This window comes from Chamaea fasciata, unplaced genomic scaffold (genome assembly GCF_029207755.1).
Source record: "Chamaea fasciata isolate MVZ Bird 193981 ecotype frontalis unplaced genomic scaffold, bChaFas1.0.hap1 SCAF_3, whole genome shotgun sequence".
NCBI classification, from domain to species: Eukaryota; Metazoa; Chordata; class Aves; order Passeriformes; family Sylviidae; genus Chamaea; species Chamaea fasciata.
The window spans coordinates 78,759,426-78,770,126 of record NW_027094088.1 but is presented as its reverse complement, the minus strand read 5'-3'; the positions used below and the strand labels follow the sequence as shown (position 1 = coordinate 78,770,126).

General features: G+C 39.4%; 1 protein-coding gene across 2 annotated transcripts; it reads right to left on the bottom strand.

Annotated features, from left to right (window-relative positions):
- Window positions 1-2,070: 2,070 nt before the first annotated feature.
- Window positions 2,071-8,513, bottom strand: CGA (glycoprotein hormones, alpha polypeptide). Of its 2 annotated transcripts, none has more exons than XM_066180530.1 (4): window positions 8,441-8,513; window positions 5,056-5,162; window positions 3,937-4,121; window positions 2,071-2,489 (listed from the first exon to the last, which is right to left on the bottom strand). In XM_066180530.1, the coding sequence occupies exons 2-4, from the start codon at window positions 5,153-5,155 to the stop codon at window positions 2,412-2,414; spliced, it is 363 nt and encodes a 120-aa protein (XP_066036627.1). In that variant the 5' UTR covers window positions 5,156-5,162; window positions 8,441-8,513; the 3' UTR covers window positions 2,071-2,411. The 2 variants fall into 2 exon arrangements, with proteins under 2 accessions (XP_066036627.1, XP_066036626.1); XM_066180529.1 differs by lacking the exon at window positions 8,441-8,513 and adding an exon at window positions 7,184-7,261.
- Between the last annotated feature and the right edge of the window lie 2,188 nt (window positions 8,514-10,701).

The window sequence follows — 10,701 nt, the reverse complement described above, 5'->3', positions numbered from 1 at the left end:
CTTAGTGCCTGAGGTCGCCTGAGGGGGGAGAGGGATCCATGAGTTGAGGAGTTCACAACTAAGAGGCTTGGTACAAGCAAGAGGGGAAAAGCCAGGCATCCTAGCAGGACACAGGACTACAGCATCTCTTCTTCTTCTTTTCTTTTTTTCTTTCTTTTTTTTTTTTTTTTTTTTTTAAGCATGGGTTTCACTCAAATTAGTATTTCTATGGTTTTACAAAGCGAAATATGGAAGTTGATTCAGAAATTCCAAAGAAAAGTTTATTGTGCTGCTATTGTGGGCAGCACAAGCTTAAGTAGGCAAGCAAGTGCTCGATGCTGCCAGAGGAGAGATTTGAGTAAGACGTCATCCAAGAAGGCGGACAACACAAAAGGGCACATCACTCCTGCAAGCGAACTTCAGGGAATGTGTTTCCCTGCTCTCCTTTTCAGTCCTGTCAAAGTTATGAGAAAATGTGATACCGTTCCCGAAGGTAAATCATGCTGCATCTTCAAATCACTCCTCTCTCGTTGCCCAGGAATCCCAGGTAGGACCTGGCTTTCCTGCAAAGGTAGCCACATCAATCACGTTTAATAAAATTGTACAGCAGCTTGGAATTGTGAGGCAGTTACAGCAGCTGCTCGACATGTATTCCCATAATGTTTGAGTGATGATCCGGAATGAGAAATTAGACTTCTTTTCCTGAAAGCCTGAGCTACTGGTGTTACTAAACTAATCCTAAGGATCATCCTATGGAACTTGGTCTCCTCTGACCAAAAGTAACATGAAAGCAAATGACACTTAGATAAAACACTAAGGGAAAAGCTTTCCAGAATACTGAAAATTCACAGAACAGTAAGAATAGTGAAGTAACGAGATCAGTCTCTTTCACAAAATCGGTTTTTTTCAAGACCAAGTCAGGCAAAACATCTCCCAGCAATGGCACGCTGAAGCTAGGACATAAGAGGGGATTAAGGGGTTAAGGTGTGGAGATCAGGTTAGTAAAGTTTATTGAACATACACTGAAAAATGCTTCTCTAAGAACCTCATCTCCTCTACAAACGAAAAGTCTTTTCTTCTCCACAAAGCCCCATGGTTGTATTCTTAGCAAACAGCACTGAATTTGCACTCCAATAGGCAGAAAGGGGGGTGATTGGTGGATTTAAACGATCATTAGAAGCTGATTTTCAACTCCTCAAGTTCCCCATCACAGCTTAGCCCCGGGGGTCAGTCTAAACTACTTCAGTCATTTGGCACCGGCACAGTTATCCCCACGACCACGGCCAGCGACAGCCAGCCATCCCAGCAGCCTCACTCCAGGAAATCTTCCCTATCCCCACTGGAATCTCTTACTGTTATCCTCACAGCTTCAACTGCAGGGAAACCCCCCACAAATATATCTGAGGCTTTTTGAGTCAGCACATTTAAATTCTTGCAGCCAGTGACCGAGGCAAGGGCGATGATCTCACCCCAGAAAGCAGGATGAAGAGCAAGGAAATTTATTCACTTCAGTTCCCAGGGCAGACCTGTGAGCAGTTCCTCCAGAGCCCCCGAGGAAACCTACTACAACTAAACAAGTTTTTATACTAATGTCAGGCGTTATGAGTATATTTTGTGGTATATTTTGTGGTCCTCTTCTCACCTAACACATTCCCTATCTCTTCCATTTGTATACCTGGGTCTAGCACAAGGCATTTGGGAATTACTAAAGCCCCGTCCCTTGATGAAGACAAGAAAAAGGTAAGCAGCTTAAACAGCTAATTATGTTGTATGACTGCTCTATTCCACCATTGCTACATGAAAATGTACAAAAATTCTTTATAATGATTCGTTTCTTATCATTTGCCCATCTTTATGGGAGGAGATTAAATTCAGAGAGATATAAAAGATGGCACAGAGAGTACTCTGCATAGATGATATACTGTTACACTTTCTGCTCATTAGATAAAATAAAAATGGAAGAAAAGCAGTGGAAATAATACACTGCATCTTCAGAAATCTAATCACTTAGTGAATAAGGAGGAAAGAATTCTTCTACTGTTCAGTTTCCGGTCCCTCTCTTCCTTTTTCCTTCTCTCTCCCATAAAAAAAAATCTAGAAATTTTAATTGTGCCAGAATCTGTTTTTGTCTGTTAAGCTAATAAATCAACGTTTTTCCTCAATAAACATTGATGATTTAACTGACAGTTTATTTTAAAAACAGATCAAGCGTTTGGTCATGCAAGTGCTGTATTTTATCCCTAATGGAAATAATTACACTTACTTAAATGCATGAAGAAGCAAGGAGGAAATAAAACAACCATCTATCTTATCCAGAGGTCTACCCAGAGTCTTTACCAGAAAACATAAGGTTTTACACTGTGGTGCTATAAAAGCTGAAAAACAAATGCTCCATTCACCGTTGTCCTTGACCATTAACAAAGGGACAGACTTTAGGATTTATGATAGTAGCAGGTACTGCAGTGACAATCTGTATGGTTCTCTATCTTCACATTGTCCTTAAGGGTAATCTTAAAAAAAGAAAACACACACATATAACAAATAATTAGGATTAGCTGCGCAGTAAAAACAGCATTGTCAAGTAAAATATGTCTGAAAACTTTTTCTTAACTACAAAGTATACAGGTCCTTTGGGATACATGTACTAGAATGACCTCAACACCAACCTATGAAGCTTCATCACTGTTTTTGGAGCTGTAATGTGAAGGTTTTCAGTAGTGACATGCATAGTGACATAATTTGCTGCTCTTTAACTTGGACACTCCTTAGAGTGTCTAATTTTCCAAAAGCTTCAAGCAACCAATCGATGGAAAATTACAAAGTGTCCTTAAAATACATCACATGGGCATTACAAAAACAAAGGGAACAAACACAAGAGTCACCTTTATATTTAATCGCAACCAAATTCTAGCTGCTGCCTCAGGGCAAGTATAGCACTGTCAATGTAGAATAACGTCTGTCTTTTCAGGTGAAGAGCCAGGATTGGTTCAGCATAATTTAAAGTCAGGTATCTGGCTCTCATCACAGCCAGTGGAGACCCAGTGCTCTCTTCAGCTGCAGCCACTGTCAATTGCCATTTGAGGGGTCAGAGGGGAATCTCACCAAGCCTCCAGCTGTCACTCTAAAAACACTTTTATGGGTTCTGTGTCTGCCAGTCATACTCACATGACTTCAGTACCCAAAGGTACTTCAAATGCACCAAATCTGTGAGTGGGTAACTCAGCTGAACCTCTAGCTGACACATTTAATGAGCCTGATTCAGGTCACCATAGGATACATAACTTAGCTTGTTTCAACTAGCTTACCATTTATTACATATAATGTAAGGTTTCTTCACTTGGAGCAGAATCACTCCCAAAATTATTAGATTTAGAAGAATCTTTAAAAGAACCTTCCAGGTGACTGTTAAATGCTCACAGTACTTGGACACATTTACCGTCCCCTCTAGGTTATACTATTAAAAAGTAATACACCATCTCAATTAATCTAATGAGCACAGATGGTTTTGGTCCCTCATTCCCATATATGTAATAGATAGTATTGACCAGACACCTTCCCAGAGAACTCCTGTCTATGCTGGAAAGACACAAGGCAATCAACTTATTAAAATCAAATACACACTGCATAGCATTTAAGGGGAGGGTGCACATCCAGGAGAGCTGAAAATACTGGGACAAGTCCATCACCAGAGCTGCAGGTGTCATGAGACAAAGCAGTTTCATAGAATTCAGTGGCACTGCACCAATTTCCTCATCCCACCTGAATATCAGACTTGCCACTGGTTGATGCTATAATTTCTTCTTTAGAAAAAGGAAAGAACCAAGCCACAAAGGACATAAATGCCAAGGATTCTTCCCCCCAGTGTCCTCCAGAAAAAACATATTCTTTACTATTCACTGCTTCAGCTTAATATTGCATTCTAAAAGAAGCTTAAGCAGACCTCATTGTCACCCTCACCTTGGTAAAAGCCTTTGCTACGCAGCATGTTGCTTCTGACGTAATGTTCTTTGGAACAAGCATGGTCTTCTTGGACCTCATTGGAGTGGGATAAGCACGGGAGAAACAGCACCCAGTGCACTGGTAAATGGGTGCTCCTGGCTTGGAAAAGAATCTGTTCTCCCCTAGCTTGCACTCTGGACAACCTGCCATAAAAATATAAGGAAGAGAATTTTACTTGATTTCCAGCTGTATTTTCATTTCCAGAAAGAAAGGGAAAGTGCAGGCCATAAGAGGAAGCACAAGCCACATTCTGCTGCTTGATGTCTGCAGAACAGAAAAGCACAGCCACCAAAGCTCTCCTCTTTAGGTTTTTTCAACTCCGCAACATGTGCCAACTGTAAAACTAGACTGTGGCTTCCTAGGTAAGTCACACGCACTACTTGATCTTTTCTGGTTTTCTTTTCCTTTTTGTTGATACTGGTGAAGGTATGTCTCTGTCTGCAGCACTAGCTATCCCTAGAAAACTTCCCACTAGCTGTAGATAGTTAAAAACACCAGCAGCATTTGTAGTGCTTCTTAAACATTGCCTGTTTTCAGGTAAGATTCTGTTATAGAGAGCTTTTTAAATAGTCGGTGGTACCAAGATTTTTGTACATCGCGGGTTTCTTTTATATTTTATTTGAGGCTAAATAAAAAACCCTGCAACCTCCAAAGTACCCCTAAAATCTAATATGTGTCTTTCATAGAATGTTATACCACCAGCATCCCACATTCTTGGATCTACATAGGAAAAATATTCTGTATATTATGAGGAGAAGCTGTGGTTCCTAATGTTATGTTGTCATTTAGATTGCAGGAGTACAAGAAACTAAACATTTCTATTCAATAATGTTTCAAGGATTAAGGTTACCCACATCAACTTGAGTACATGGTCATGTGGGACATTGTTGACCTGGAGAAATTAAATTTAGGGAAGAAATAGGAGGCATGCTCATAGTGAAATTATCTAGATTTTCATATCCTCATTGTCAATAAATGCAACTGAATGGTAGAATTTCTGAATACATTTATAAAATGTGAAAATTTAATTAATACTCTTTATAATTGTTCTATTTCTGAATGCTGAAAGCAGCTTACCCTGCATGAGAAATTCTCCATCTGGGAAAGTATGAAGAAGATGTAGAAATACAGACAAAATGGTCAATGTGATAGCTGCATACTTCCCATAGCAATCCATGATCTGTCTAGAAATACAAATATACAGGTTTTTGAAGGCTGAGACCAATGGCACCATGAAAAGAATATGGCCCCTGCCTGACAGAGGTTACTAAAATGGAAAGAAACAAAGTCTATGAGTAAAAAAGAAAATGCAGTGCTTTCCAGTGCAATGAATGAAGGCAGTGGAAAGAAGCATCTTCCTAAATAAGACAGAAAATAAAATAGTGGAGAGAGAATGATCTGAAGTCCAGCTAAGCAGAGAGGCTGATAATGTGGTAGTTACCAGGCAGCAAGGCTGAGTGCTGGGTACAAGTAACTTCACCTCCTCCCTCCAACCTGCCCAGTGAGCCAGTTCATGCTGGCAGAAAACAGAGGATAAAGGAATTAAAAGCAGCCAATAACAATCAGGAAGAAAAAACATTGGCAACAGTTTTGGAAGCACTAGAAATAAGCATTTAGAAGAGGTACCCAAAAGCCAGTTCAGTGTATGCGTATAGGTGTGCATACAGGCTCTATGCAACCTGTGGTTTTCTGCCTCTGCTTAGACCGTGCCTGAAAGCTTTGGAAGCATTGAACATGGCTGTCACGTTCCTGAGAAGCAGCTGCCAGCCCTCTGTGACCTGGTCCTTCAACAAGAGTAAGCTGTCTACAGGAGAAAGGTGGTCCTCCACACTGTTTAGATCCACAACCTCTTGTGGTCCTGCCAAACATTTTGGGAACTGAACTGAGTTCAACAGCATCTACAGAGCCACACAGAGTGGATTGGCTGGATCCCTCCCTTCAGAAAACAAAGCACTTTTTAAAAGGTTGTTTTCTGTATATCCTCTTTCCAATCCCTTAGAGGGAGTATGACTGCTGGCAGACTTGCCTGCACTGGAACACAATTCCACAGTTTAATGCTAAGCCCTGCTCCATCCAAGGGAATATTCCCCAGAGTGCAAGAAGTCAGCTCGAGGGTATCATGCACCAGCAGAAGACAGACAGACTTTTCCAAATGATCTGTTTCTACATCATCCTGAGCCTTTTGGTAGCCTAAATGCTTCAATGGCTCCAATAAAAGAAGCTAGTCACAGTAATAACACCACAACCCTGGACAGATAATCCTGTGTTTCATGTTTTTTGCTGAAGGCACTGTGGCATCCTTCACCCTAATTTTTCCAAGAAGACATAATGCTATAATTTGGTACATTGTAATGGCTCAAGGGAATCCCAGAGGGAAGTTTTTTACATTATATTAACCAAAAGGGGAATTGAAATTGCAGCTTTGCACTTCCTCTATTGAGTCAGATTGTCAGGCTCGTACCAAAACCACCAAAGAGACCTGTCAATAAACCACAGATGTGATCTTCTCCACTTTTTCAGAGCAACAGCTGTTTTGTCTGATGGTCTTACTTGAATTTTCTGACTGTGCCCATGCTGTTAACCCAGTTAATGCTCTCACCACTCATTTCTTCTCACGATCAAATCCAAGGAAGTTTCTACTTTGTTCTATTAAATATTATCTTTCTTAAGCTACTGGAACAATATATAATGCCTGAATTTCAGAAGTTCTTTGGAAAGATGGTAATTTAAAATCTTTCCCAGCAGGTAAATTCTCACCTCATTTTTTTACAATATCTTGTCTTTTTCTGTTAAAAACTCTAAAAGATGTGCTTATACCACAGGCTGTGTAACATTTGATATTTGACAACAATTGCCACCATTGAGCAGGAGAAAAACACAAAGTTACTAATGAAGAAGACAACAATTGCCACCATTGAGCAGGAGAAAAACACAAAGTTACTAATGAAGAAGTCTGGGACCCAATCTGAAATTAAAAAATTATCAATGTTTAGCTGCAATCTAATTCTAGAGCCTCATTTTCTTTTACTTACAAAGTAAGCTTGACTTTAAGCATTGATGTTTAGTCCCAAAGCAACGTTTAAGTTAATGATCAAAGCAAAAACTTTGACAGAATGGAAGGAGAAGGAAACTTTTGGAAAAGAAGGGAAAGAGAATGCTAAAACATATGCAACTGTTCCCCTGTAACAGAAAAAAAAAATATTACCTCCCTTGTTCGACAACAATAAATCAGAGAAACTGCAAGATGATGTTTGAAGATGAGCTGTCCTTAACGCTTGGAGGTAAGTTCCCAAAACTGATGTATGAAAAAGTTGCATCTTTCTTTTATACCAGTAAAAGCTAGATCATATTCCTCGCCCACATCTAAGCCATTGGATCAACTGTACATTTTCTCTAATGACTGAACATCACTTTATGTAATTACCAACCCACCATGCTGATCTTATCTTCAGCCTGACTTTCATAAGGATTATTTTTTTTTCTTATATAATGAAAAAAAGGTCATATTGAGAGCACAAAGTCAGTGCTGCATGAGTTTCCTGGGGAACTCAAACACTGAACATACATTTTTTGCTGCAGTTTTCAGTGAACAGAAGCTCATTTTCACAAAAGAACAAATTACTAATGTTTTCTAACACTTCTTTTTAAACTGGGGAATATTATTTTTTAAAAAAATCATAAAACACTACTATAGAAATTGCATCACTTTAGCAGAGAATAAAAAAATAGAGCAACAGTGATAGATACAAATATTTAGAAGAAATGTTAGTTTGTAAATTCTCCATTTGAATTTAATGCCCAGAAAGTGAATGCATAGATAAACTTAGAAATGTAGAAGGATCACCTTTATAGGTAAGATTTCTGGCAGGATCTTATCTTGGTTTTAGAATAAAGCTAATGGGATGGAGGCACTTCTTAAAACTGCATCAGGGTGCAGCTGAGAGACTTTAAGTCCTCAATTTCAAGTGACAGAGTCTGTGTGAATGCTGACTGAATAAGACGGGTCCTACCCTGCCTTTTGGCACCGATGCCAAGCGGTACAGCAGGGTTCGCATCCATTGGATGTTTCCGTTCGTCTTCTCAAAGGGGAGGCCAACATTCAAACACCTTTTGGGAACAGCCCTTGGCAATGCAGACAGCCTTGGATCGGTGCTCAAGACCCTGCTGTGTTTCCACGTCCTGGAGAATTGAGGGAGGTCCACTTCGGATGTCAAAAGTTCACTGCAGAAGTTAAGTGCCTAAACCCTAGTTACTGACTCGGGATTGCCCTTACAGACAACGGAGAGAAATAGCCTTAAACATCTATTTCAGTACAAGATTAAGCAACTTTTACCGTGTGCCTATTTTTCATCATTGAGAGCCCAGGGTAGCTACCTTGGACTGCTCACTGTCCTACCCAGAGAGATTTACAAATGTTTTATACCTTCAAAAAATTCTTAAATATCCAAAGGCTAAAAATTACCTTTTAAGCACCTTTTTTGTGTCACACACTGATGGAGATGGGACACTGAAAGAGACCCCCTGCAGCTTCTCGTGTTCCTATGAAAATGAGGCTTTTATTCTCAAAACAATCAGTCTCTTACAAAATGTTTATTGTATAGTTGGATTTGATGAATAGCACCTCTGTAGATTCCTGCTCTTCAGTTTTCTTCTCCCTTGCCCTGACTCTCTTTTTTAATAACAGCAACACCCCCAGACTCCATTTGCTATTTCAGACACATTTATCGCAACCTTCATCACCTCTGCCTTCACTAACAGCTTCATCTGCTTCAAGGTGTCAGACACTTTTTTCTCTTCTATTTGTTCAGCTCATCACTGTAACGAAGTTAAACTCAAAACAATTGTCCCCTGCCCACACTTGGCTTGAAATTGGCTCCTGTTTCACAACTGAAGACGGATTTCTGCACCTGTAAGCTTGTCAGGCTTTTTTTTTTTTTTTTTTTAAAGTTTGCTGGTCTAATAAAAGATCCATTAAAAAAAAAAAAGTCTCTCTCCCTGCAATTTTTGTTTCATTTAATAACAAAAGCATACAGTTCAAATTTGAGAGCTATTGGTAAACATAGTTTATTGAGAAGTGCTTCCCTGCAAGACAGAAGCTTAGTATTTCTTGTCATTCAAAGCAAATTGATGAAAATTACTGAAGCTTATAGAGTGCCTCTGTCCTGCCCATTTCATACTCACCTCAGCTTGCAATCCTTTGGGAAAGCCAGGATGGCTTGTAATGCTTCACAAAAGCTAGAAAACTGTCTTCATAAGAATGAAAATAAGTAAACTTTGTATTATATATTTGATACTTACTTACCTATCTATTGTAGCAAATCATCTACTAGTAAAAAGCAAAAGATATTCAAAACGTTTATTTCATTAGAAGGATTCAAGCACAGTGACAATGTAATCCCCACAGCAAAAAAAGAAAAATAAAAGTGCCCACAACCTGCTACACTTTCCCTATCAGAATGTATTAGGAAAAGATCTTGTAAAGTAAGTGGAATTACACTGGTATAAAAGATAGTTTAAAAAAAGCTTCTATATTTATTAAGAGGATTTCTTACTTTAGCCGCTCCAAATCTCCAACTAAAAATACTTGGTCAAATCTGTCTTAATGTGTGACTGAATGAGAAATGAGAGAACATGTCTCACTGTTTTGGTGGGGGAGAGGGCACCCTCTCGTTTATTAAATCACGTAGCGATGCTCTCACACCACATTTTTGTCACACTGATATCATGATTTTATGGTCTGTACAAGCATATGGATGAAAATAAAGGCAAATACGTACCCCAAACTAGACCATCGAATATGCTTTGCCAAGATCAGTATTTTGCCATTCTATGCTGGAAAAATGCAACAAATTGCTAAAATTTTCAAGTTTCTTTGAGGCCAGTTCCTAAATTGGACTGGGAGTCTATTAAGGAACATATGTGACACTAAATATAGCACTTGTTAAAGCTGAAATCAGTGTGAGCTCAGAACCTAAATATTATGGAGTTTCAGAACTTTTGGCTCTTTTCTAGGAGCTGGGTCCCTACAGCTCCTTCTCTGGCTTTCTCTGGAAAGGAGAGCTCACGTCTCTTCCCTTGCTCTGCCAGATGCTGTCTCAGGGTATCTGTCCTACTTCCCTACTTAGCCATATCTGCTTATCTGCAGGCTGCTTCCTGATGCTGCCTCTTCCTTGCGAGAGAAAAGCTTTTCTGCATTGCCACTCAGCACTGACACCCAGCACTGTCTGCAAAAGACTGGGGAAGGGCTCTCTTGCTTCAGAAAACAAATGCTTCTATTCAAAAAGAAGTCCACTCTATCAATAAACAGAAACACATCTGCCAAGTGTGGTTACGTATTAGCATTATTAAAGAGAATTTGCCTATTTTAATAAGGGTAATACAAGGTCTATACACCACAGCCCAGCAGAAAAGACTGTAGAGAGCACACCTAACTTTTGGTTTTTTAATTACTGCTGCATTCATCCCTGCCTTCTTTAATGGTCTTCCTAATGCCTGCAGACAAGTAAATGAGAAGGAAAAACCTTTTAAATGAAGTTTTGATAGCATTTTTGGCTTGGATGGACGAGCGGGTTGAGCTTTGGAGGATTTTTTTTTTTTCAGGAATAATTGAATTACATTTCAGAAATTCCTCCAAATGCAGCCAAAATCCACCTTTCATCATTTGTGCAAAATCAGAAGAGCAGTCCTCCATAAGAATGAAGAATGAGTCCTGAGAGAATGGAA

Bases quoted from the DNA above. Each gene is read 5' to 3' on its own strand.
- CGA (XM_066180530.1), bottom strand. From the start codon at position 5,155: ATGGATTGCTATGGGAAGTATGCAGCTATCACATTGACCATTTTGTCT. The intron at 4,122-5,055 runs GTAAGCTGCTTT...TTTTTATGGCAG, and splicing joins TGGAGAATTTCTCATGCAGG to GTTGTCCAGAGTGCAAGCTA. The intron at 2,490-3,936 runs GTGAGGGTGACA...TCTTTTTTTAAG, and splicing joins TAGCAAAGGCTTTTACCAAG to ATTACCCTTAAGGACAATGT.